Raw genomic sequence first — 27,999 nt, 5'->3', positions numbered from 1 at the left:
TTTGAAGGCAACTGCGAGGCTGATGTGGCCCCTGGTGAAAATGAGTTTGACATCCCTGAGTTAATGTACCCTTCACTGCTGACTGGTTTCTTTTTATGTTTTCCAGTAAAATTTTATGTCTCCTATCTCTTTGTTTAAGTTCTAATTTCATCTACCATTCCCCTAAGTTCATTGAACAACCTTATACCCAGTTTTGAACTCTGCATCTGGTAGATTGTCTCCATATTGTTTAGTTCTTTTTCTGGAGTTTTGTTCTGTTCTTTCATTTGGAACACATTTCTTCCCATTTTGGCAGCCTCTCTGTGTTTGTTTCTATGTACTTAGGTGTAGCTGCTACATCTCCCAGGTTTGGTAGAGTGGCCTAATGTAGCAGGTGTCCTGTAGGGTCCAGTGGTATAGCCTCCCTGATAACCCAAGTTGGGTACTCCAGGTATGACCCGGTGTAGGTGTGGACTGTGTGCATCCTCCTCTTGTAGTTGAGCCTTGATTGCTACTGGCACATCAATGGGATGGATTTACCCCCAGGCTGATCAGCTGTAAGGACTGGTTGTGACCACTGACCACCATGGAGAAGCAGCTGTGTAGGAGCCCACCCCGAAGAGCAGGACTTATTACAGCAGGATTGTGGCACCTGCTGAGTTGGCGCCTTGGATGTATTGTTTGTGGAGGTGGTTGGGTGGTGCTTTGGTGTAGTCTGAACCTGACCACTGGGTGCACTAGCTCTGAGACCTCGCAGGAGGTGTAGGCCAATGTCAGCAACCATCTTCTACCTGGGGCTACCTGGCAGGAGCTACAAAGCAATCTGGAGATGGCTGCTACTTGTGCTGAGCTTGGAGGTGCCCAGGACAGGCCAAGCTGTGAATCAGGTTCAGCTGCTGCTAGAGCCACTTAGCAAGAGGTATGAGGCACACTGAAGCCAAATGGTGCTTTTTTGAGAGATTTTTAGGAAAGTCTGAAGCATGATACAAGACAGGCCACACTATGGAAAAGCCACTAGAAACAGCTTGGGGTGGGGGTGGCTGTAAGTTGGGTGGGGCAAGGTCTGAGGGAATCACCAGGGACAAACAGTGTGGGCCAGGTTGATGGAAAGATTCGGCTATGGGGAGAGGGAGGTCTCAGAAGAGGAACAATGTCCTCTGCCAGCACTTTTGTCTGTCAGAAAGTTGTTCCCCCAGCTCTCACCCTGATGCCAGACAATTCAATTCTTCCCTGTATGTCCCTGGTTTATTTCAAGCTGCTGCCCCAGTACTGAAGCTCAGAGGGAGTCAGAGTAATCATGTGTGGGCCCTTTAAGAGGAACTGCCTGGGACTCCAGAAGCCCTTTGTCTCCCTCAGCCATAATCCCTGCTGTTCTTTACAACCAAAAGTTATGGGGACTTCTCTTTCTGGCACCGGAACCCTAGGCTGGGGGCCCTGGTGTTGGGCTGGGACCCCTCGCTCCTCAGGGGGGCCTCCACAGCCGAGATATCCCTCTCAGTTTTTATCCACCACACGTGGGTGTGGGACCAGCCCATTCTGTGTCTCCACCTCTCCTGCCAGTCTCAATCTGGCTTCTTCTTTAAATCACTAGTTGTAGGACTTCCATTCAGCTAGATTTCAGGTGGTTCTGAATGATGGTTCTGTAGTTCAGTTGTAATTTTTTTGTGGTTGTGGGAGGATTCGAGTATTGCATTTACCCATGCCACCATCTTGACCGGAAGTCTCTGAACTGTTACGTTTTTGATAAGCATCTTGATTTATATTTCTCATGTATTATATAAAGAATATAACAAAATGTTAACTTTGCCAGTTTAAGAATATGGAATGTTAAGTTTGAAACTGAGCCTTTGATGGAATTGTTAAACCTTAAATATAAAGAGAGGTAATTTTGTTGAATTTTCAAATTTTATGTCTTGCTTTTATGTGTCCTCAGTGAGGGAAATGAGACTGCAAATTTGGCAATAAGGACCGACTCCTTTGTGTTACCCCACTTTCTAATCAAGTGGCAAGTGCTTAATGCCAGTATATAACAAAGATATTAATTAGAAATTGTTGTCTTAATTTCAACAGTAGAATCAAGCTTGCAAACTTACCATGATCTTTGGTTTAATGATAAAGTCCCTTTGCCCTCCAACCTGAACGTGTTTCTTCATGAGACTGAAGTTATTAAAGCGGCAGATGAGCAGGCCGCTGCTGTTTGTTCTCAGGTTAAAGTCAACATCTTCACAGAAATACCTAAATCATAATCACATCTCAACCGTAACATCTCAACCATGATAATTACACACAGAGAAACAAATGTGTGGAAGATGTTAGGGGACAGCCAAACAGAATTAACCTTGCCTTGTCATGGAGCTGGCCCTCTTATCACTGGCCTGTGTGGACCCCTGACTTGGGTATTGCAGCCATTAAATGAAGGAGGAGTGAGGTGACTTGGTCCCAGACTTCCCACAGGGCTGTGCACTGGGCCATAGGCATTCCTGAACTGAACTGGACTGCACATTCTATATGTTCTTGCAACACAGGAGTGCATAGGTACTCCCAGTTTTTAAATCTTGGCTGCAAAAGGGATGAAGCACCTGTCATATTTAAAACAAATGAAATAGTTACAGAATACAGCTGTGTATTCTAGTAGCTATAAGGTTGGGGGTTTGACATTGGAGGGACTTTATGGTCCCTGGCATGGACATAATTTATTCAGGAGGCAAGGCCAAGGTTAGCCTGTTCATTCCCATCTACTGGCTTTTCTTTAGAACACAGGTGGCAAACACAAGGCCTGTGGGCCAAATCCAGCCCTCCACCTTGTTATATCCAGCCCAGCACCTTGTTTCTACCCGGCGGCAGCGCTAAGCTCCTTGCCCCTAGTTAAGCAGTAGTTTAAATTTATACAGTCCTAAAATTACATTTGGCCCTTGGAAGGCAACCGCGAGGCTGATGTGGCCCCCGGTGAAAATGAGTGTGACACCCCTGCTTTAGAGGATCCAGACCTCGGGGTCTTACTAACATTTGGGAAAGTGAATACCGTTGAAGTTTTGAGGATGAATGAAGAATTAACCTTCAGTGAGTTTATGGGTCCACACACTGATTGGTGTTGATTCAACAATTTTTGTCCCTGTTTTATTTTTTATTGAATAATGAGACTATCAAAATATGTTTCTAAGCACTTTATATTGTAACAACACCTTATAAAGGTTTGAGTTTGAAGGATGATGAAGGGACACTTTGGGTCTTCTGATTCCCCCACTTTCTCCTTATCCATATAGAGATTCTCAGTTTTCAATTAAAGACAGAAATAGGCCCTGGCTAGTGTGGCTCAGTGGATTGAGTGCCGACCTGTAAACCAAAGGGTTGCAGGTTCGGTTCCCAGTCAGGGCACATGCCTGGGTTGCGGGCCAAGTCCTCAGTAGGGGGCACTTGAGAGGCACATTGATGTTTCTCTCCCTCTTTCCCCCTCCCTTCTCCTCTCTAAAAACAAACAAATAAAATCTTTAAAAAAAAAAAAAGCAAAGACAGAAACAGGAATAAAAGACATTACAGAGGACAGAGCTGGGCAGGAACAATGACTAGGATTACGAGCCCCCAGGGGGCCTGACTGACCTGTTGAAGTCATACTGCACATTCTGAGTCAAGTCTATGTTGAGGAGAATGAAGTCATGCACATGGCACCTGGAGAACGGGGCCTTCAGACTCTGTGAGGTAAGCTTGCTGCTCCATTTCTGTATGCCCAGGATTGCATAGTGGATGATTTTTGGTGTCGCTTCAATGTGCTGTAAGACACTCTTCAGGGACACATTCTTACTGGAAACTCCTGCTTCTATGGGCTGGCTATGAAATGTAAAGTCAGTTTATAGACGATATCAATAAATATTACTGAAGATAGGTCATTTATGAAGGGCCAATACTATACAGTATTAATATCTGTAAGATAAAATTAGCTTATTTACTTTCTGTTAGCCTGGAATGGAGGAGTGTGTCAGGCCCAGTTTTCATGCTGCCCACAGTGCTAACTTGAGGAAGCTGCCTTCTGGGGCTGGGACTTATCACTTCAAGGCTAGGAAAGAAACCCAGCCCTTGTTTCAAAGTGAATAATGAGCAGGGAGTTCCCAAAGAGAGGCAGTCGGAGGTTCTAACCATACAGGTATACTTCCCAGTTCTGGTAATTATGGTATAATAAAAAAATATATTAGAACTTCGCTGGCTTTAAATCCACAGTGGAAACAAGGACACAAAATCACAATGTTTCAGTTGGAAGGGCCTGGAGATCTTGCTCAATGTGTCAATGGGGGTGTTATTGACATTTTGGGGCCATTTCTAGTGTTGGACTTTTCTAGTTTCAGTATTCCCTGGTTCTCACTGACCCCTCCTCACCACTGCCCCAGGAAGAAAACCACTGATTTTGGCCCAACCATAATTTTATAGGTGATGGAAGTGAGACAGGTGAAATCACTTTTCCTTTGCATCCAGGTAACATAGCAGCACTGGGCCAAACAGACTTTTATAGCTAACCAAAACTATGATCCAGAAATGGTCCCGGAATTTAATGGCATACAACTGTTTAAATGAAAAAAATGCCCTAGTGATGGTCTCATGGAAGATCTTTGTGCTCTGGAAAGCTACAGGTCTCATTTACTTCCATGCACAAATGCAGCCCAGGAAAGTATCTTCTCAATGGCATGTATCATCCTCCCCTAGAACTGCTTGGGAAGTACCACTACCTGCTCTGCTCCTGAACGCTGTGAATGTTCCACAGGACACATGAGTCATCCATCACAACAATGAAAGGCCAGACACACTGGCGTTTAATTCCCAGTTCTTCCAGGCGGTTCCTCTCCAGTTCCAGGTTGTGATATGACAGCTCCTTAATGAGAAACCTGGCAGCACCTGGAAGGCAACATAACCACAGCTGCATATCCTTCACTTGGGCTGGCTGCAGCCCCACAGACAGCTCCACCCTCTCTCCCTGTAGGCATGCCTATTCACATGAGACCAGTGTCAACTACATGTTCAGGGCAAACTTTAGTGTAGATAAGTCTCAGGAGGAAGTCTTTCACCAGAGATTCACTTGAGTAAGTCTGATGAGGGGACAGAAACCAGAGATGTCTTTGAGAATACAGATGACTCATGAACTACACGTTGAGGAATCCTGCAAGAATCCAGTCTCCTTGATAAGACAAAGGATGCCAGATGCAGGAAACTCTTATTACTGGTTAGTTCCTGAAAGCCATAATAAGAAGCTCTCTCAGTCTCAGAAGTAGCCTCTCACTAGGGGGGAGCAGCCAGGGCTGCAATAAGTGGGTATGCCACTTACACTAAGGTGTCCCTTTTAGGTAATTTGTAGCAGCATCTTCTCTGAAAATGATTCTGGACACTGACATCTTTTCCCTAGGTCTGCCTTTTTTTTTTTTGGCAAGAGGCTCTGTGGTATAGTGAGCAATAGAAAAGACTGGAGCCAAGCTGCCTAGGTTTGAATCCTGATTCCAGCACTTTCTAGCTGTGACACCTGTGCTTTGGCTCTTCCACCTATAAGATGGAAATGATAACATCTACTTCATTGAATGGTACAGTGTAGGATAGTGCCTCCCATGTGCTAAGTACTCAATGAATGTCAGTAATTAAGATGATTATCACAAGGCATTAGCCAAAGTTTATGGGTGGGCCACCCTAAAATGAAAACAAAATGTAGATAATGAAATAAAGAGGCTAATAAAACTATCAAGTCTATGGAGGAACCACGAAAACAGTTTGAATAGATCAAGGGTAATAGGATTTAGGAAAATCTACCTTCTGAGAGCATGAGTATAATAGTTTGCATTCTCAACATATAGCAAGGATCATATATTAAAAGCCCATAGGTAACATCATACTCAGTGATGAAAGACTGAAAGCTTTTCCTCTAAGATCAAGAATAAGACAAGGAGCTCTGGCTAGTGTGGCTCAGTGGATTGTGTACTGGCCTGTGAACCAAAGGGATGCAGGTTCAATTCCCAGTCAGGGCACATGCCTGGGTTGTGGGCCAGGTCCCCAGTTGGGGGAGGCATGCAAAAAGCACCCACACATTGATGTTTCTCTTCCTCTCTCTAAAAATAAACAAAATCATTTTTTAAAAAAGAGTAAGACAAGGATGCCTGCTGTTATCACTTCCATTTAACATGGTCCTGGAAATCATAGAGCAATTATGATTGGAGGTCTCTTGCTGATTTCAAGTGTATTACAAAATCACAGTAATCAAAGCAATGTGATAGTGGCATAAAGACAGACATATAAACAAATGGAATAAAACTGCTGAGCCCAGCATTATACTCTTGCATATATGGTCAATTTTTGACAGAAGCATCAGTGGGAAAAGAACAATCTCTTCAACAAATGTTGGTGGGAAAGCTGGATATCCACATGCAGAAGAATGAAGTTGGACCTTACCTCACACTATATAAAAAAATTAAAATGGCCCTGGCTCGTGTAGCTCAATGATGTTGCTCTTTCTCTTTCTCCCTCCCTTCCCTTCTCTCTAAAAATGAATAAATAAAGTCTTTTTAAAAATGGATCAAAGATCTAACTGTAGGAGCCAAAACTATAAAACTCTTAGAAGAAAACAGAGGAAAAGCGTGTGACATTGGATTTGGCAATGATTTCTTGACTGTGACACCAAAAGCAGAGAAACAAAAGAAAAACAGAAAACCAGACTATGTAAAAATTTGAAACTTCTGTGCAAAGGACACACCCGTGAAAAGGCAACCTACAAATTGGGAGAAAATATTTACAAACCATGTATCTGATAAGGGGTTAATATTCAGAATATATAAGTCAACAATAAAAAAAATCAACCCGATTAAAAAGTAGGCAAAGCATGTGAATAGATTCTTCAAAGCGAATACACAAAAGGCCAAAACACACGTGAGAAGATACATGACATCGCTAATCCTCAGGGAACTGCAAATCATACCCTAGTACGATACACCCGACACCCGTTAGAGTGGCTACTACAAAAAAAGTGTTGGTGAGGATATGAAAAACCTGGAATCATTTCGCACTGTTGGTAGGAAAATAAAATTGTACAGCCTTTATGGAAAACAGTATACTAATTCCTTAAAAAAATAAAAATGGAATTATTATATGATTCAACAATTCCACTTCTGGGTATATCCAAAAGAATTGAAACAGTCTTGAAAAGATATTTGTATACCCTTGTTCACAGCAGCATACTCACAATAGCCAAAGGTGAGGAGCAACCAAAGTGTCCATTGATAGATGAATGGGTCAAGAAAATGTGTAGATATACAATGGAATATTACTCAGCCTTAAAAAGGAATTAGTGGAACTGAGATTAACTTTTGCTAGATGAAGCGAGAGTTCTGGAGATTGGTTGAACACCAATGTGAATGTACCCAACACTGCTGACCTGTGAAAGGACAGAGCCAGCCCCATTTGCTATTTGCTGAGCATGCCTATGACCTTGTTAAACATGACTGCCATTTTACTCTTCTGAGCATATGTCTCCAGGACTGGAAATTACTGGAAGCAAGAACAGAACTAACTGCTCCCCTACAGCCACAGGCAGAAGATAACATTGGAGCAAAGGGCAACCTCCCGTTACAACGCCCCAGCAGCCCATCGGCCACACAACAGCACCTCCCCTCCCTTTTAAAATCCAATTATAATCCAATGAAAGTTCGAAGCTCCAACACCTCAATGCTGGTGTCTCTCTCCACACCATGACCCTCTCCTTTCTTGGACAGTGAATAAAAACTTTACTCTCTATACTTTCTTCTCTTTGTGAATTCATTCATAGACCATGTCATTGACCACCCTAACATTTTGGTGGCCCGTAGGGGGACATTCTGTATTTCTCCCTCTCCTCTGTCCTCCTGAGACTTGCGACTAGGGGAGCAGTGGGCAGCGGAAGCTCAACCTGGTCTAACCCTCTAACCCTCGGTGAGGTTCGGAGAGACTATTCTAAACCTTCTCCATCTCTCCGAACTCTGCGGGCAGCCTCCTGCTCGCCCATCTTCACGGCCAGTGATCGGTAAGTCTCTGAACCGCGGGATGAAAACTTCCTATAGAAAGTGACAGCTTATCCGCGCATCTCACTGTTGTAAACCCTAGTACTGGGTTGACCACATTCGCAGGGTTTCTGCTGGGAGGGACGCCTCTAACTGACTCCCTGCTGGTTCGGTCTGCTTTTGGGCCCTGGGACGCCTCTAACTGACTCCCTGCTGGTTCGGTCTGCTTTTGGGCCCTGGGACGCCTGGCTCTGAGGAAGAACCTCGAGTTCGGTCTGCCCTCAGCCTCCAGGATGCTCAGCTCTGGCTGCTGACCCCTAGGTCTTTTGAGTTGGGGACGCCCTCCTCAAACCTTCCCCGTGCCACGCCCTGCTCCCCACCCCCCCATTGTCGTTCCTGAGATATCCTTCCCTTTTCTTTTTCGTAGTTCTCACCATGGGCAATACTCAATCGACCCTGCCCAAGGACTCCCCATTGGGTTGTCTACTTAAGAACTTGAACACTCTGGGACTTACTGATCACAAGCCCCAGTGCTTGATTTTCTATTGCAGCGCAGCCTGGCCTCACCCAGTATTGCAACACTGGGTGACCAGGAAGTCTGGCTTAACTACAACACTGTCGCCATCTCCATCTCCTCCTTAGGTTTAATTACTGAGAGGAGACAAAATTTTAACCTTCAGCTGGGATTCCAGGCCTCTTTCTCCTAACTGCCTTTTCATTCAAACTTGCCTCGCTCTACCACCTCCCACCCCCATATTTGTTTCCAGCTGAGCAGCACTCTAATCCCTTAAGGCCATGCTCTTCTAATCAATGTTACTCAGCAGGGGTGACGCTATTCCTTACCTGCCTAACCCCAGCCCCGCATTCAACTCCCGTTTGGAATTAGGTTTGGCTCCACTGTGCCCACATTAAATAACAAAAAGTGTCCAAAGAGGGAGAAAATCTCATTCCCCTCCCATGTAGAACACTTTGTATTCTCCACCTTTGGAGACTAGGGAGCTGCTAAATCCTGGGAAAAATTGGGTCTTGTGTCTCAATGCAGAGAAAAAAGTGGCATTTTAAACTCAAGCTGCTTTTCCATCCCTTTGCCTGATGGACCCAAAGTCCTTTTAGGAGAAGCTTCCTTTTCTTTCCCTACCTTTCTGAAGTGCAAACACATGGTCTTCTTCAAGAACTCTTGTCTAGGCCATCTTTTAAAATACAAATTTTGGAGAGATAATGTTTATCAAAAGGGGGAAAACATTAGCTATATCTGAATAGCTATTCCTTTGTGAATTAGTAAATTCCGATAAAAGTTATTGAATGTCTAGATATTTTTAAATAATATGAGATACTGAAACATAGATTGCTAGACCTGCTTTTGGCTTTTTATTACAAAGAGGCTTCGGAGTGGATTCAGAGCTGTGGATAAATGTCTTGTGCTTTATCGGAGGTGTGTTTCTTGAAAGTGAGAGAGTTTACTAATAGAGGAACCTGTTTGCAATGGTCATGTATTCCTAAATCCGTCTAGGGACTGCCGGTTGCTTACCTTTCAATTATGGGAAATTAAGGTTTCTAAAAGTTAAGTTCAAATTAAGTTGAGAAGAAATTGTATGGTTTTAATAATAGAAGACATGAGGCATGGAAATGCAGTTTTAAAGGACATGGATCAAAAGTAAGTTATTATAAAGATGGCTATTTCTAAAGGGATAAGAAAGTTTGAAAAAGTTGCAGAAAGGTTTGTGAAGATTGTGAAAGTTTTAAATTTGTGAAGAAAGAAACCTTAGGCTCCAGCACCCCTTCCTCCACCTAATTTCCCTCTGGTGTTCTGTGATGACCCTAGAAGTACCTGGAGTTGCTTTCATTACACTTTCTCTTATCCTTGTCGGATGTGGGGAAAGCTACCTACCAGGTGTGCAATCAATCCTTCTTCAAAGTGTGTTTTGTCAATGCTGAGATAGAAGGTAAGGCTGCCTTCTGGGCACAGAGTCACCCTACAGCAACCAACCCCAGATGACACCTGGGACATGAGGTCCAGTGAGTCAGGAACCCATCACCCCTAATGTTCGAAGGGGCCTATTCCTTCCCCTTTGTTTGGTGCTCTGGTCATTGGTAAGGCCACCCCGAGGGCATGGGGTAAACACACTCACGGGTCAAACAGGCTTTCTCTCTCAACATGCTTTCTATCTGCCTGTGTGGCTCTCTCAAATTGGCTTTCTTTTGAGTCCCCTGTCTGAGTGGGTTAAATCCATTCCCAAGGCATCTGAGTGAAGCTCTCATCATTGGTAAGGTCACCCTCAGGCACAGGGTAAACACATCTATCTCTTTCTACTTTTCTGCTGGTGTGGACTATAACTCCCGATCCTCCATCTGCAGCATATATCTTCTGTTACCAGGTTTCTGACCTTTCAGGGGCCACAGTAGCCACACCCAGCCTCTTCCTTAAAGCTTTTACTGAGTCTCCACAGGTCTTCTTGCTTGGTATTTAGGACCTTCCATCCCCTTTCCAGTCTTCTTGAAAGTTGTCAAAAGCAAAGAAGAGAAATGCTATATTTTGCCTACAAAAATTAGTAATTCAAATTATGTGTATGGTCTTTATGTGCTCAGTCTTTGTATGTGGTCTTCATGTGATATGAATTTGTGTATTACATGTGGTATGTTTTCTGCTTCTGATGGCGTAACTAGTAATATTCTATTAGGCTAAAAATATTAAGTACTTATATAAATTAAGAGGGATCCTGTGTTCTAGACAGAATATTTGATATTAAAACCAGTTTTAAGTTTGCCTGGCTAATTCCCTTCCTGGGATCTATAGCAGCCTTTTTCTTTATTTTCGTTTTTAGGCCATGTCTCCTCAAATATCTCATATCCTTCATTCAACAGAGCCTCCAGGCTCTGGAAGATTCTCTCCACAAATGGCCTCCAGGCACAGCTCTCAATTTTTGGGCTGTCCAATTTCACCTTCTTCTCCTTAAGGACCCACACCTGGACCCACAGGCAGGGACAGCTCTACAGCCCTAGGCTGCCTGAAGTAGATCCAGAGAAGAGACCGTCATTCCTACTCCCCCAAACCAGATCCAGGTCATGAAGAAGAAATCCATTTTAAAACCAGAGGAGGGAATGAAAGGACAAAGCCAGCTCCATTTGCTATTGTGGCACCATTTGCTGAGCAGGCCTGTGACCTTGTTAAACATGACTGCCATTTTAATCTTCTGAGCTTAAGTCCCCAGAACTGGAAATTACTGGAAACAAGAATAAAACTAACCCCTCCCTACAGCCACAGGCAGAAGATAACATCAAGGAACTGCAGCCTCCTGTTACAACCCTGAAAAGCCCCGGAGCTACACAACAGCACCCTCCCACCCTTTTTAAATCCAACTATATTCCAAAAAAATCTCAAAGCCCCCACCCCTCAAGGATGGTGTATCTCTCTACACCATGCCCCTCTCCTTTCTTAGTGAATAAAAACTTTACTCTCTATACTTTCTTCTCTTTGTGAATTCTTCCATAGCCCTCATCACCAACCACCCTAACAATCTGTACACTTAAAAATGGCTGAGATGGTAAATTTTAAGCTATGTGTTTCTTACCACAAGTAAAATATTTTAAAAGTAATTTGCATTTATTTCATTTGAATATATGTTGGTTTCTCTGTCCCCAAATTATCAAAAATGGCAAAATTCACACTAAACAAATTCAGGCTGATCTGGGATGAGGAAACTTTCACCTAAATGTCAGTAAGGCACAGAAGGGGGTAATTTGAGCGTCATATTCACAAAAATTGTATTTTTTTAGTTAGTTTGGGGGAGGATAAAGGACCAGAAGTATGTTAAAGTCTTAATTCATTTGATATGAAGTGATAGAAAATACACTTGCATCAAAATAATAAACTAATTTTAAAAAATATTTTAATCCCATATTAAGGTTGAGGTTTAAGGACATGAAAAGGGGTGGAAAGGAGAGCAAGAAATGAAGAGACCTAAGAAGGAAATGAGAGGTGACTAGAGGGAGGGAGGGACAGAAGTGAAGTGGGAAAAGAATGGCAAGTGAGAGGACCTGGGCAGGAGGACCTTGGGGATTTGGGGAGACTTCCCAGGTCTCATCTGCTGTTCCCTCCAGCTCGAGGCTGGTGTTCTTCCCTCCAACAGTCTAAAGTGTCAATTAACATCTCTTGACCCTCCCCTTCTGACACTGCACTGAGTCAGACACCCACAGAAGTGGGTGGGGAAAATGGTTAAGAACTACCATATAAGAAGTGACTGGATAGTACTGCTCTAAACCACCAGTCCAGTTCAAGCTTTCCTGCCTAAGGTGGACGAAGGACTTCTGGATCTCCTCAGCCTCGCACAGCACTGTCACACACTCAACGACCATGTGCGCTCCCCTTGGAGGAATCAGCCCATTGCTCTTAAACTCTGTGGGGAAAAGCAGGAAGACTTCTTCCAGGCACTTTTAAGATGACTGTCATAGGCAGTAATGATGCTTCCAATTCCGTTTGTGTAGAACCTCCTAGAACTTGTCATGTGCCTTTAAACTGATCAGTGATATCTCAGAGACCCTGCCAGCTGCCTGTAGCCTGGAGTGAACTATTACCTCTCTGCCCCCTCAGACCATCCTTTGCACTGTTACATTGCTGCTGCTGGCGAGCCCAGCCCAGGAACCTACACTTCCCAGGGTCTCAGTATACCAATGACTTCTTTAGTTACTAGTAGTTAAAAGTTCTGCAAAACTGCAGACAAAGGAAAAATAAATATTTAAAGAGGAGTCAAAAGTCCTTTGGTGAGGAGGGCAGGGAACTTCCCAGAGGCAGGAAAACCTTTGAAAATTTCACACCCAGGGAGTGGAGCTTGGTTTATCTTTCAGCCCTTCTCCCGAGCCAGGGGGCAGGGGCAGAGGGGACTCACCCACGCCTGCATTATTGAACATGCCGGGAAGCACCAGCATGATGTGGTTGGGCCAGTACTTGCGATACAGCGGCATCTCATACTCTTTGACCACTAGAAGATGCAGGTGGCTGATGCCCTCCATGGCATGAAAAAGGTTTAGGAGTCCATGCTCATGGCGACCACTGGAAGGAGTGAAAATAGGGCTCTTGACTGCATTCAAGTTCTGTTGAAAGAAAAAACAAAAACAAAAACCAGAGACCAAAAAGGGAAATTAAAACCCTTAGGTTTAAGCAGCTTAGAGGACCTGATATAGAACCTGAGGCCTTTAAGTCCTTGTGTACAGACACTATCACCCACCTTGTCCGAGACCAGGGGCAGCCGCATGCTCTCCAGGTGTTTGCCTTGCTTGCTGAAGACAAAATAACTCTCCTTGGATTTGGGTATGATGAAATAGAGCTGCACCTCTTCTCCCAGCATAGAGGAAGAGAACGTGAATGCATGAAGGGTAGAATCAGGCATCTATGTTTATAAAGAAAGGGAAGGAATGTAAGCTCACAGTTTGTAAACTTCCAGGCCACTTGTTAAAGTTATTAAGAGAGGCAAACTGGCCTGAATTTACACCTGCCACAGGACCTGACTGTGTGCAACATGGACAGGATTCGGAAGGTAAATGTTTCATATTTTAGTGGCTGCGGCTGACACAAGAGGCAAGCATCTCAGCCCTACACAGCCTGTCTGTGGGTGGCTTGGCACTGTCTGCAATCCTCATGTTCTTAGAACCACCACTGCTCAGTTTTATGCCCAAGTTAAATGTACCTATGCAAGTCCTGCTATATAAACTTCCCCAAAGGTGCCCAGTTCTGGGGGAAACCCTTCTCTATGCGGGTCAGGTCAAATGAATGCCATTTCTCTTTTTCTTTCTTTTTTAAAATTTTTAATATTTTTTAATTTTGTAATTAAAGTGGACATACAATATCACATTAGTTTCAGCTGTACACCTCAGTGATTAGACATTATATAACCTACCAAGTGATCATCTTGACAAATCTCATAATCATCTGACACTAAAGTTATTAGAATATCATTGACTATAGTTCCTATACTGTACTTTACATCCTTGTGACTATTCTGTTACTACCAATCTATACGTTTAAAAAATTTTTTTTCTAATATATTTATTGATTATCCTATTACAGTTGTCCCATTCCCCCCCTTCACTCCACTCCATCCTGCCCACCCCCTCACTCCCACATTCCCCCCCTATAGTTCATGTCCATGGGTCATACTTATAAGTTCTTTGGCTTCTACATTTCCCACACTATTCTTACCCTCCCCCTGTCTATTTTCCACCTATCATTTATGCTATTTATTCTCTGTACCTTCCCCCCTCTCTCTCCCTCCCACTCCCCTGTTGATAACCCTCCATGTGATCTCCATTTCTGTGGTTCTGTTCCTGTTCTAGTTGTTTGCTTAGTTTTCTTTGGTCTTGGTTTTAGGTGTGTTTGTTAATATCTGTGAGTTTGCTGTCATTTTTACTGTTCCTATTTTTGATCTTCTTTTTCTTAGATTAATCCCTTTAACATTTCATATAATAAGGGCTTGGTGATGATGAACTCCTTTAACTTGACCTTATCTGAGAAGCACTTTATCTGCCCTTTCATTCTAAATGATGGCTTTGCTGGATACAGTAATCTTGGATGTAGGCCCTTGCCTTTCATGACTTGGAATACTTCTTGCCAGCCCCTTCTTGCCTGTAAGGTCTCTTTTGAGAAACCAGCTGACAGTCTTATGGGAACTCCTTTGTAGGTAACTGTCTCCTTTTCTCTTGCGGCTTCTAAGATTCTCTCCTTCTGCTTAATCTTAGGTAATATAATTATGATGTGCCTTGGTGTGTTCCTCCTTGGGTCCAGCTTCTTTGGGACTCTCTGGGCTTCCTGGATTTCCTGGAAGTCTATTTCCTTTGCCAGATTAGGGAAGTTCTCCTTCATTATTTGCTCAAATAAGTTTTCAATTTTTTGTTCTTCCTCTTCTCCTTCTGGCACCCCTATAATTCGGATGTTGGAACGTTTCCAGATGTCCTGGAGGTTCCTAAGCCTCTCATTTTTCTGAATTCTTGTTGCTTCATTCTTTTCTGGTTGAATGTTTCTTTCTTCCTTCTGGTCCACACTGTTGATTTGAGTCCCAGTTTCCTTCGCATCACTATTGTTTCTCTTAGCATAGCCGTCATTTTTTCATCTAATTTTCGACCAAATTCAACCAATTCTGTGAGCATTCTAATTACCAGTGTTTTGAACTGTGCATCTGATACGTTGGCTACCTGTTTGCTACTTAGTTGAACTATTTCTGGAGCTTTGAACTGTTCTTTCATTTGGGTCTTTTTTTTTTGTCTTGGCACGCCTGTTACGTAAAGGGGCGGAGCCTTAGGTGATCACCAGAGTGGGGTAACGCTGGTCACTGCTGTTGACGCTGTACATGGGGGAGGGTCCGAGAAGCAGCAATGGCACTTGCTCCACTCTCTGCTGGATTTCCGTCACTTCCTCCGCTACCCACAATCAAACTAGGCCCCTCTGGTGCGGATTCCCTAATGCGTAGGCTTGTGCACGCTCTAGGCCCCTGTGGGTCTCTCCAACGACCTCTCCCGTGAGGCTGGGAGTTTCTCCTGCTACCACCTCAACCCCCACGGGTGTTTTCAATCAGAGGTTTGAGGCTTTATTTCCCTGAGCTGGAGCCCTAGGTTGCGTGGTCTGCTTCTCTCCTCCGCCATTCCTCCTGGTTTATCTATGCACGAATGTAGGGTTGCGGGGTCTGCTAGTGTTCGCACTGCCTGCCCCATTTGTTCCACAATCTGCCAGTCTCTGGGTCTGGCCCAGCAACGCTAGTCCCGTCTGCTCTGGCTACCCATCTTCGCCCCTCCTACCAGTCTGGATGAATGTTTCTTCTCCTTGGTTGTCAAGACTTCCTTCAGGTTGGATTTGCTGTCAGTTCTGGTTGTTTTTGTTTTTAAATTGTTGTTGTCCTTCTTTTGGTTGGCGAGGAGGGACAGTATGTCTACCTACACCTCCATCTTGTTTCACCAATCTATACTTCTAATCCCTGCACCTTTCCCCCCACAAGTCTCCAATGCCCCTCCTATCTAGCAACCATCAACATGTTCTCTGAATTTGAGTCTGTTTCTGTTCTGCTTGTTCATTTTGTTGTTGTTTTTTAAAATGTTAATTAAGAGCATCACTTTATTTAGATTTTGAACTTTAAAAATATTGGTAAAACAAAGTATTTGGGGGAATTTGGAATTTTTTAAAATTACTTTATTGTTGTTCAATTATAGTTGTCTGCATTTTCCCCTCACCACTCCCCACCACCCCAGCCAATCCCACCTTCCTCCCTTGCTTCCACCCTCCCCCTTGGTTTTGTCCATATGTCCTTTATAGTAGTTCCTGAAAACCCTTCTCCACACTGTCTCCTCCCCCCTCTCCTCGGGCTATTAGATTGTTCTTAATTTCAAAGTCTCTGGTTATATTTTGTTTCCTTTTTTCCTTTTGTTGATTATGTTCCAGTTAAAGGTGAGATCATATGGTATTTGTCCCTCACTGTCTGGTTTATTTCTCTTAGCATAATGCTCTCCAGTTCCATCCATTGCTGTCGCAAAGGGTATAAGCTCCTTCTTTCTCTCTGCTGCATAGAATTCCATTGTGTAAATGTACCATAGTTTTTTGATCCACTCATTTGCTGATGAGCACTTAGGTTGCTTCCAGTACTTGGCTATTGTAAATTGTGCTGCTATGAACATGGGGGTGCATATGTTCTTTTGGATTCGTGTTTCAGGGCTCTTAGGGTATAATCCCAGCAGTGGAATTGTTGGGTCAAAAGGCAGTTCCATTTTTCGTTTTCTGAGGAAATTCCATACTGTTTTCCACAGTGGCCTCACCGTCTGCATTCCCACCAACAGTGTACTAGGGTTCCCTTTTCTCCGTATCCTCTCCAACATTTGTTCATTGATTTGTTTATGTTGGCCATTCTGATCAGTGTGAGATGGTACCTCATTGTGGTTTTAATTTGCATCTCTCTGATGGCTAGTGATGCTGAGCATCTTTTCATATGTCTCTGGGCCTTCTGTATGTCCTCCTTGGAGAACTGTCTGTTCAAATCTTTTGCCCATTTTTTAATTGGATTTTTTGTCTTCCTGGAGTGGAGTCATGTGAGTTCTTTGTATATTTTGAAGATCAAACCCTTGTCCGGGGTATCATTGGCAAATATGTTTTCCCAAATAGTTGGTTCTCCTTTCATTTTAATGCTGTTTTCTTTAGCCATGCAGAAGCTTTTTAATTTGATGAGGTCCCATTTGTTTATTCTTTCCTTTATGTCCCTTGCCTTAGGGGACATGTCTGTGAGGATGTTGCTGCGTGGAATGTCTGAGATCTTCCTGCCAATGTTTTCCTTTAGGACTTTTATGGTGTTACGACTTATATTTAATTTTTATCCATCTTGAGTTTATTTTTGTGTATGGTGTAAGTTGGTGATCGAGTTTCATTTTTTTGCATATAGCTATCCAGATCTCCCAACACCATTTGTTGAAGAGGCTATTTTTGCTCCATTTTATGCTCTTACCTCCTTTGTTAAATATTAATTAACTGTAGAGACTTGGGTTTATTTCTGGGCTCTCCGTTCTGTTCCATTGGTCTATGTGCCTGTTTTTATGCCAGTACCAGGCTGTTTTGATTACGGTGGCCTTGTAATACAGTTTGATATCAGGTATTGTGATCCCTCCTGCTTTGTTCTTCTTTCTCAAAATTGCTGCAGCTATTCAGGGTCGTTTATGGTTCCATATAAATTTCTGAAATGTTTGATCTATATCTGTGAAACATGTCATGGGTACTTTAATAGGGATTGCATTGAATCTATAAATTGCTTTGGGTAGTATGGCCATTTTGATGATGTTAATTCTTCCAATCCATGAGCATGGTGCATGCTTCCATTTGTTTGTGTCTTCCTCAATTTCTTTCTTCAGTGTTGTATAGTTTTCTGAGTACAGGTCTTTTACCTCCTTGGTTAGGTTTATTCCCAGGTACTTTATTTTTCTTGTTGCTATATCAAATGTGATTTTTTTCCTGATTTCTGTTTCTGATGTTTCATTGTTAGTGTACAAAAATGCCTTTGATTTCTGAGTATTGACTTGGTATCCAGCTGTCTTGCCAAATTCATTTATTAGGTCGATTAGGTTTTGGGCGGAGTCTATAGGATTTTCTATGTACACTATCATGTCATCTGCAAACAATGACAGTTTTGTCTCCTCCTTTCCAATTTGGATGCCTTTTATTTCCTTTTCTTGTCTGATTGCTGTGGCTAGGACTTCCAGTACTATGCTGAATAGGAGTGGTGAAAGTGGGCATCCGTGTTTTGTTCCTCATCTTAGTGGGAAAGCTCTAAGTTTCTGTCCATTGAGTATGATATTGGCTGTAGGTCTCTCATATATAGCCTTTATTTTGTTGAGGAATGTTCCCTCTATTCCCACTTTGCTGAGTGTTTTTATCAGAAATGGGTGCTGTACCTTATCAAATGCTTTTTCTGCATCTGTTGATATGATCATATGATTTTTGTCTTTTGTTTATGTGGTGTATTATGTTTATTGATTTGCGAATATTGTACCATCCTTGCATCCCTGGGATGAATCCCACTTGATCAAGGTGTATGATCTTTTTAACGTATTGCTGGATGCAGTTTGTCAATATTTTGTTGAGGATTTTAGCATCTACGTTCATTAGCAATATTGGCCTGAAGTTTTCTTTCTTTGTTATGTCTTTGTCTGGTTTTGGGATTAGGATGATGCTGGCTTCATAAAATTAGTTTGGGAGTCTTCCATCTTCTTGAATTTTTTGAAATAACTGTGGCGGATGGGGGTTAGCTCTCTCTTAAATGCTTTGTAAAAGTCTCCTGTGAAACCATCTGGTCCACGGGTTTTGTGTGTCAGAAGATTTTTGATTACTGATGCAATTTCATTAGGTGTTATTGGTCTACTCAGGCTTTCTGCTTCTTCATTGAGTTTTGGAAGATTATATTTTTTCAAGAAATTTGTCCATTTGATCTAGATTTTCAAATTTCTTGGCAATATAGTTTGAATGTCATTTTTCTAAGTACAATTAAATTAAAATACCTGTGTGGCCCCATCTCTCCTGGATACAGTGGAAGTTGAAGAGGTTCGAATAGTCATTGAGCCTAGAAGTCTGACTTCCACTTCTAGGAACCATTTGACTCACTGAAGCCAAATCTAACCTGTTTTTTCAATTGCTGGGAAGTTCACATGCTCTCAGTTACCCAGCTCAATGAAGAACTGCATAAAGGCCTCACGTGCCTTACAATTCAGACATTTTGTTTGATGAAAGGATAGCACTGATTTTCAGTAGCAACTAGAATTCAGGTAGGTTTCCCAGGAGTTTTAACCTAAATATTACATTTCACAGAAAAATAATATTGTAACTCTTCCCTTAAATTCTAGTTCATTCTACCTCACACATGTGGGAATATACTATTTAGTGAGTACTGTAATCACACAGAATCTACATAAGTAGAGAGTTTTCAATAAAGAAAATTTCTAAAAGCCTATGATTTATAGATCAGGGGAATGAATCTTCCACATTCTGTAAAGCATGGTGAGCTGATTTCGAACTAGCCCACCAAGAGTTTACAATGACGGCAAGTGAGAGAATGAGGTCTGAAAGGGAACCTGTATCAGAAGGGCAGAATGGTCAGTCCAGTGTTCCAGTATGTATCCCTCCCAGTTCCTGATGGGAAAAGGTGAAGACCTACTCCTGGAGAGAAGAAGCAAGTTTGGGGACACCCAGCAACATGTCCTAGAGGAGGGAAGAGCTGTTCTAGGTGCTCAGAGCCAAGTAATAAAAATCAAGAGGATAAATTGGGGGAAAGCAACACAAAACTTATCCCCTAAACAGGCACTGGATACTACTCTCATTTGCTACCTTTCCCATCATTTGTGCCTAAAAATGCTCTGGCAGAACACAAGCCAAATACTATGGGGTATCAGCTCATCTTCTGTGTTCCTACCTTTCAGTTCTTTCTAAATAAAAGAGCAAATATTGACTCCTCAGTGTGCCTGGTGGTCAAAACCATCCCACGCTACAGTAAGGGTAGGACTAGGTTGGTGCAAATCAACAACTTGTTTACAGCTTAAAGGGCACACCCCATGGATTTGTTAGCTAAAGCACCATTTTAATCAACAACCCAAAGGGAGTTTCACTAAATATACTGTATATCCAGTTTTTTCAGGATCAGCTTTTTTCAGGGTCTCAGCTCTTCTCTGAGACATGTAACCATTTTGATGAAGTGACTTAAAACACTAAAACTTAGTTTCTTTCCCTCTCCCCGCCTTCCACAACCCTAAAAAGCCCAAATGAGTGGGTCCATCTCCTAAATAAGCTATCCTTTGTCTAGGGCCTGAAACTGGGAGTCTCACTTTTCATCCCTTCTAGAGAATACAAAATCTTGCTGGGTAACAGGTTATGGCACAGGGCTGTACCTGGGAGGCGGAGGTGAAGTCCATGTACTGGTGGCATTGCTCGCAGTGGTGGAAGGTGTTGTAGGCCGCGTATTTGGTCAGCATCATAGACACAGTTTCTCGCTTCCTGGGCTCTTCAGCTTTGTATTCCTTTATTGCTTCTGTGTATAAAGAGGCAGAACACCTTCCCATATATGTATTGGAAGCCCCTACACCTGGGATGAAGTCCTTGACTCCATGAAAGGGATTTTCCAAGGATTCTGTACTTTCTGCTCTGAGAGGCAGGTATGGAAATTAAAAGGTGATATGTATGTGTGTAAGAGAAGAGAAAAGCAGAGCATAGAATTACTTAAGATGCCTTCAAAGACTAAACTGCCCCATACCTCCTGCCCCATTTAGGTTTCCCTTGACCTTCAGAAGAGATAAGCCAGGCTCCGCTTGCACTGACCTTGTTTGAGCCCTGCCAGCTTCTCAGTGTACACCAGGCTCATCAGAGTGTACTTGGGATCATGCACACTGATGTCAAAGGGCATTTTACTGAAGCTCTCGATGTCAGGCCAGGGCTCTCCCTCTGACTGGCTCACTTGGCTTCCTTCACTGTGATCTAGGACAAGAAGAAATTGTGCGGAGCAGTCAGATGGACTGGTCTCCCTCCCAAGTGTGCAGGACAGAGGTTTTATGAAATATAAAGCTCAGATGGGGGGACAAAGGCATTTCAGGAAAATGAACTCCCATGTCCCAAGGTGGAGGAAACCAGAACTGTCCCTTCATACCCGTGATGGGAGGGACACTTGCCCTCCCTGGCCTCAGCATTAACCTCTACACACCCTGCCACGACCTCCCACACTGATGAGATCAACTGGTCTCCCACCCAAGCTCCTCAAATTGTCCTGAAAGCTTTTTTAATTTTGGGTTGTCTGTGTTCTTGGAGTTTTAGTTGTGCAGTTTTCAGACACTGACAGCCTATGAGACTTTAGGAATGTGTTGAGCAAGACCCCCAACGCCTGCTGCCTACTAGAATCTTGGGAAGCTGTAAAAAACCCCTGTGCTTGGGCTACAGCCCCTCCCTTGTCCTTTATCACCAGGCACCTGTTGGGGTGTTTAAAGCTCATTAGGCAGATCTGATACGTGGTAAAGCCTTCTAACTAGTAGCCCTGGGTTTGAATTCAGGTTCTGTCCCCTCCTACTCACACCCACAGGCACCATCCTTAACTCTCAGAGTCCCCTGATTGCAGTAGGGGTTCCAGATGGTGAGTTTAAAGTGCTCAGATAGTGGCAGGCATGGGGTAGGTATGCAAAGAGATGATCTTTGTTGTTATTAATAAAATTGGTAAGCTCAAAGAGCTTGACAATGTTCAGAGGGAGAAAGGAAGAAACTTTAAAAAAAAGCCTAAATACTAGAAGTACAACTCTGAATACTGTTTATTTCTATGTCCCTGAGCTAAGTTCGCATTTTACTTATTTATTTTTAAAATATCTTACTTTTTCATTTTTAGAGAGGGGGCAGGGAGTAAGAGAGAGAAACAATGATGTGTGAGAGAAACATTGATCAGCTGCCTCACATGCCCCTGGTGGGACCTGGCCCACAACCCAGGCATGTGCCCTGACTGGGAATCAAACCCACAACCTTTCAGTCTACAGGCTGGTGCTCAGTCCACTGAGCCACACCCACCAGAGTGCATTTTATTTAAAAGCTAAAGTCTCTAGTTTTTTAAAAAATGGTGTCACTGTGCCTCCCCAGAGCACCATCACATTCATCACACGGAAAAAAGGGAGAAAGAATAAGGACGAACTGACAGCACTTCTCACTATAGAGGCCCAACTTGCCTCTCACGGGCTGTGTGACTGTCTCACAGCCCACGGCACAGAGTCAGGCCCATGAGCACTGCCGTAGGCTCTGAGGAGAAAATGAAAGGGACTGCTCTCTGTGGTGCCACTGAGGGGCCTTGTGGGAAACTCAGTGGATGGAGGGTCCCTCACTGCTGGTCTGTTTGGCTCGGCCTTGACCCTCTTGGTCCCAGCCCCCTCCAGGCAGCCAAGAGTGTTTTGAGGCCAAGCAGGAACTCTGGATCTCCTCTATGGTGGGCCTGGTACAGCTCAGCTGGGGCCACAAACAAGGAGATGTGGATGGGAGGATGGGACTGTGTGTGTGGAATCATGTGTGAATTGGTAAGGAATAGACTACGGCCAAAAGTGATGAAAAATAATTACATATGGCTGATTTTACCCAGTCTTGCTCTGGTCTAAACTAGTTCTTTGACTTGTAATAGAATAGGTCAGTTATTTAGGAAAAGCAAGTGAGGTGAGTTCTCCAAGGTCAATCTGATAGAAAATGCCTTCTGGCTTGACCCAGTTGCCTCTACTTACCTCCACTGCCTCCCCCCATCCCATTTCCCTCCAGCACAGTTGATTGTTCTGAGATGGGAAGCCATAAATTTGAGGCCAACTTGTCCTTAGCCACAGAGCTAATGCTGGCTGATCCTCGCTCACACCCACATTGTAACCATGCTGGATGGGACGCAGAGTGGGACCGCCCCACAGGTAACAGCTGGGGAAGGGATGGGAAGGGGAACAGGATGAGGAGGGCTGGAGATGATCTTCCTGAAAACCAGCCCCACAGCCCTGTGAGGCACTAGCCCCTGCGTGTCACTGCGAATATGAAGGGGTTTGTTTATGGCTCAGTGTTCTGTTCTACACATAGAAGTTTTCATCTCATGAGAGTAAGCCATATACCTTCACTCGGAGCCTGCAGTTAACGTAGAAGATACACTGACTCACCAGCAAGAGCGTAGTATCCAGAACATAAAACATGTCCCAGACCATTAAGCACAGTACCACAACTGAATTTCAAACCTGAACGATTTAACCATCTAAGCAATTCATCCACTGAACAGGGCTTCATAAGATGCCTTTTTTTGCCCAGCGTCTGGCTGCACCCCAAGAGGGGGAGTCCAAAAGAAGGGTAAGACTCCACTCCTGATCTCAAAAAAAGAACACAGCCACAGTTTACTTAGACCCACCTGCTGGCATGTTACCTTTAATCTCACAGGAACCCTGCACACTGGGTGTTGCAGAAATCCCAGAGGGCAAAAACCTCGGATTTGATGTTTAGTGTTCCACGTCTGGCCCCTGCCCCACCCAGGTTCAGACTCACCTGTGTTGATCTCGCCTTCATCATATACGTCCACCTCCAGGAGCCTGATGAGCATGCGGAAGAGAATCCTAAGGAACTGCAAATAGGAGCCAGTCTTTCCCACCTGGTGGAAGTATTTTTAATTGGGGAGAGAGGGAAGGAAAAGAGATTTCACACCTGGGCTCTAAGATGTCTCCTGCTCTGAGACCCCTGAGTGAGGTCCTCTTTGCTCTGGGTCACACTCTCCCACCCTACCACCCCAAGAGCTTCCCTGGCTTCTTTCCTTTTTGAGGACCCCAACCTAGGACAGGGCCTGCCCCAGCCTACCTGGGGGGGCCCAGTCAGCAGCAGCCGTCGGGGGTGGCAGGCCTGGGTGCCGGAGTTGGGGTCCGGCTGGTTGCTGTAGTCGGCGTGGTGCTGCCGAGCTGAGGTCCACTGCCTGTAGTAGAGGGACTGCTCCTCGCTGCTCATGTCCTTGTGCAGCAGCGGCCGCAGGGAGCTCACCCAGGCCACGTCGGCGTGCGGCAGCAGGGATGAGGAGGATGGCAGCTTGCCACCCCTCTGGGAGCCCAGGAGGCTGTAGGCTGCTTTCGATAGAATCACTACTGGAGGCAGGGCTGTGTGTAGGCCCCTGCAACCTTGGACAGGCTGACCAGGCCATGGAAGGGCCCGAGGACCCGAAGAGGAGGAGGAGGATGATGAAGGTTTGGAGGTGGTGCTGCTCGCCATCTGGGGGCCCAGGGAATCACACTCCTGCTTCAGGGTCTCCTCAGCTCCCACTGTGCCTGTGGAGACCCCTTCCTCCAGTCCCATGCTGTTGGCTGGGCTCTGGAAGCTGGGTGTCAGGGGCTGCTTCTGGGACTTGTCCGCCATGCTGGAAGAGCTCACCCCATTCTCCATAATGGAGCCTGAAAGAGGACAGAGCCCACACTGTACCCACTGTTACCAATGCAAGGTGTGCTCCCCAGGCTCCTGGCATCTCTGGAAAGGAGGGTAAGGCCAGGAAACTAGGCTGTGTGCACCAGCTCCAGAAACTATGCTAGAAATCTTCCATTTGCCCTCCCTCTCCATGCTTCTCCCTGCTAGGTCAGGGTGGGATTGGCCAATGGGAGACTCTAGTAGGAAACCAGGTATTTATTCTCCAGCTCCCTCCCTGCATGGTCACCAGGGTGGGCTGCCTTTCTCTATGAGGGCTGTGGCACATGTCATGCTGGCTCCTCTGGCTTCTTCAGGCCCAGCGGTGGTCAGGGAACCCTGGGGTTCACTATACCACATGTCTGTAAGTAGTCCCATTACACCTCATTTGGATACGCCACCTGATTCACTCCAGAACCCTGACCACTACAGACTCTACATTCAAGTCCTGCTCATGTGGCACTCACCACCTTATGCAGTCTGATCAGGGACCACATACTGCTAGCTGTAGGTGACCTCCTGGGCTGTAGGTGACCACCTTGGCTGTGAGTGACCTCTCTGGCTGTGGGTGACCTTGCGAGCTGTGGGCATTTCCATGGATGCCCCAACCAGTGTGGGGAATGTCTCCAGGGAGGAGCTGCTCATGCCCAGGGAGCCCTACACATTTGGTCAATTCACTGCAAATGTGTTTTCCCCCTAACAGGGCAGCCACTCTTTGAGGACAAACCAAAAGCTTATTACATGCAGGACATAAGGCCCTCTCCTGGCTCAGATTGGTGCTTCCTGGGCATGTAGGGCAAATTCCAGACTTGGGGGGTTCTAGATGAATGGCCAGCAACTGGAGGTTATTGAAACCAAGTCACTCCACTTGCTCATTTGACTTTTGTGTCTTTTTCTTGTGGCCCTGACCTCAGAGTCCACATGCCTGCACACTTTGATCAGTGAGCCTGCCTGAGGACCCCTGGAGTTGGCCCAAGGCTGGGCGGTGTGTGCTCAGTGGTGCGAGCACAGCCTGCACATCAGGTTGGCCCCGAAGGGAGGGAAACTATAAACAGAAGGCAAGTCATGACCTTTGTGTGAGTTCCTCAGAGCAAGGCCAAGACTGTGAGCCTCGTGGGGCTGTTCTGGCAGTCAGGGACAGGGAGTATGATTAAAGAGCCACAGGAAGGAAGCTGAAGTCCCCTCTCCTCCTTGCCTCTCCCTCACTGATGTTGGTATCCCAAAGCTTCTAGATGTGACATTCCTCCTCCCTTCTGTCACCATTTCCTATCCTCCAAACCTCTCACACTTTTTCTGACCTGGGGGAGCCTGTGGTGGAGGGGCAGGGAGGCCTGGCCCTGATCCCTGCCTGAGGACCCTCCTGCTCTTCCAAGCGGGGGGGTCACCATCGAAAGATAGAAATCCCACAGATAACAGCCTCTTTGGGAGCTAACAACAGCTGACAGAATGAACAGAAAGACCAGCGCTGCTTCCGCCACGGAATCTGTGCGTGTTTGTGTGTCTGTGTCAGTGATGGAAAGAGGGAAACATGGGACAGAGGGAAGGTGATTGGCGGTTCTCTCTGGTAGAGGCTTTTCACTTGTACTCTCTATACTTTGTTACAGTCTTCAAGTTTCCTATGTTAGGTGTTTTTTTTTTTTTAAATCTTTTAAGATTGTATTTATTTATTTCTTAGAGAGGGGAAGAGAGGGAGAAAGAAAGGGAGAGAAACATCAATGGGTGGTTGCCTCCTGCACGTCTCCTACTGGGGGGACCTGGCCTGCAACCCAGGCATGTGCCCTGACTGGGAATCGAATTGGTGACCCTTTAGTTCGCAGGCTGGCTCTCAATTCACTGAGCCACACCAGCCAGGGCCCTATGTTAAGCCTTATTACCTTCACTCAGAGTCAGAAACAAATGGAAATGCTGCTGCATCATCTGCTGCAACACAATTTATCAGGAGAACACACGTGGAGCACTGTCAGAGGCCACAGGAATGCTGCGAGAGGGGCTGGAGGCCGGCATGTGGATCCTCACAGTCAGCCAGTGGCCCCAGAGGAGCCTTCAGGATGCAAACACTTGCTATTGAATACTAAGAAAAGTCATCCATCCATCCATCCATCCATCCATCCACCATAAGGTCCATCCATCCTTTCAAACAAACACTTTGTGCCAGGTTCTAAGCCAACTAACACAAACTTATAGCTTCAGGATCTGGAGGGAAGACAGGGCCTCTGTGCAAATATAAGGTGCATAATATCCATGAGATGATGAGGGTAGGAGAGACTAGGGGAAATGTGCAGACTAAGGTTGGTAAAATTAATTTACTATATTTAGCCTATTACCAAGCTCTTCATTAAATGCTTACCTAGAGAAGTATTTTGTGGCTGTCTGTCATGCTTTTAAGTATTCTTCCAGGGAAATGAGGTCTGGACCAGGTGCCTGAGTCACCAAGGCTCCTTGGACAGCCTTGAGGGGTGTCAGTAGATGCCTCTGCCTTCCACATGCCTACCTATCCCGCCTCCTGTCCCTTATCTCTCAAAAGAGAAGAGTACTCACCCGAGGTTCCGGTGACAGCACTACTGTTGCTCTGGGGCCTTTCCAGATCGATCAGCAGCTCATCGGAGTCATTCTCGCTCACAGTGACTCTCTCTTGCTCCTTCCCACTAAGGTCTAGGGCGACAGTGGATCCCCGGATGACCTCTTTTGAGACATAGCAGCACGCCAGACCCACTTCCTGTTCCAGAGCCGTGCGAGTTAAATAGCTTGAATCGATTAACCGGAGGTCACAGTACTTCAAAGACCTGCACAAAAGTAATCATGTTTTTGGTGAGTCTACCTGGCCGTGCATGCAGTGTTGGTGTATGCCTGGATAGCTGGCTGTATCTCAGCAGGTAAAATCACAGGTTTCTGTGCCAGGTAGTCCTTGATTTAAGCCTCACCTCCTAGCAGTTATAACCTCGCCGTAGTCACTTCATTTTGTCCAAGTATAAAATAGAGTAACAGTGCCTGGCTAACAGTTATTGTAAACAATGAATGGCAGGACACATGTAAGGCATTTATGGTGATATCTAACATAATGAGCATTCAGTTAATGCTATTATTATTATTATTGTTGTTGCCTTCCAGTCTGCAGGCCTTAGATCTGTGAAGGGGCTGGAAACAGCAAAGAGTCTTCATTCAAAAACAAAAAAAATCCTGGTTTCAGGTAGATGTATTTCCTCTCTGCCTCTGGATGCCCTGCTTTAATGAACAAACATTTTCAACTGTGGCTATCTTTCATTCCCAAAATTGCTAGGTGATCTATGAAAAGTCAAAAGAAGGAACCAAGGAAGGCTATATTTCTTATATCCCTGCAAAATAATTTCTCTTCCCACTTGCCAAATGAATATGATAGTTAAGTGTCAGCCAGATGTTAACCATCAGCTCAGGGGCAACTAATAAAAAATGAGAACCAATTATTCATATTGTACCTGGGAAAGGTTTCTCCAAGAGGATCTTTGCCAGTTAATATCACAATACAAGGCAGACCTTCTAAATCTTGGTATGTCCGAGGGACCCATTCTTCTGGTTCATTTCCTCTCCAGGTCTATAGAAAGGGACCAATATGATAAAATTAAAACC

The 27,999-nt window shown here is 44.7% G+C and overlaps 1 protein-coding gene across 1 annotated transcript in view; it reads right to left on the bottom strand.

The window, feature by feature from the left end:
* The window catches only part of GREB1L (GREB1 like retinoic acid receptor coactivator), a 266,526-nt gene that overhangs the window by 7,623 nt on the left and 230,904 nt on the right, over positions 1-27,999 (bottom strand). The window contains exons 23-33 of the mRNA XM_053913057.1: positions 27,849-27,964; positions 26,935-27,179; positions 23,809-24,389; positions 23,503-23,605; positions 20,797-20,952; positions 20,370-20,509; positions 13,199-13,360; positions 12,860-13,064; positions 4,695-4,860; positions 3,577-3,804; positions 2,073-2,214 (exon numbers count right to left, since the gene is read on the bottom strand). Coding sequence (XP_053769032.1) covers positions 2,073-2,214; positions 3,577-3,804; positions 4,695-4,860; positions 12,860-13,064; positions 13,199-13,360; positions 20,370-20,509; positions 20,797-20,952; positions 23,503-23,605; positions 23,809-24,389; positions 26,935-27,179; positions 27,849-27,964 — 2,244 coding nt within the window. The remainder of the gene's footprint in view (positions 1-2,072; positions 2,215-3,576; positions 3,805-4,694; positions 4,861-12,859; positions 13,065-13,198; positions 13,361-20,369; positions 20,510-20,796; positions 20,953-23,502; positions 23,606-23,808; positions 24,390-26,934; positions 27,180-27,848; positions 27,965-27,999) is intronic.

Source organism: Desmodus rotundus, chromosome 10 (assembly GCF_022682495.2).
Source record: "Desmodus rotundus isolate HL8 chromosome 10, HLdesRot8A.1, whole genome shotgun sequence".
NCBI classification, from domain to species: Eukaryota; Metazoa; Chordata; class Mammalia; order Chiroptera; family Phyllostomidae; genus Desmodus; species Desmodus rotundus.
This window is presented reverse-complemented; position numbering and strand designations above follow the sequence as displayed.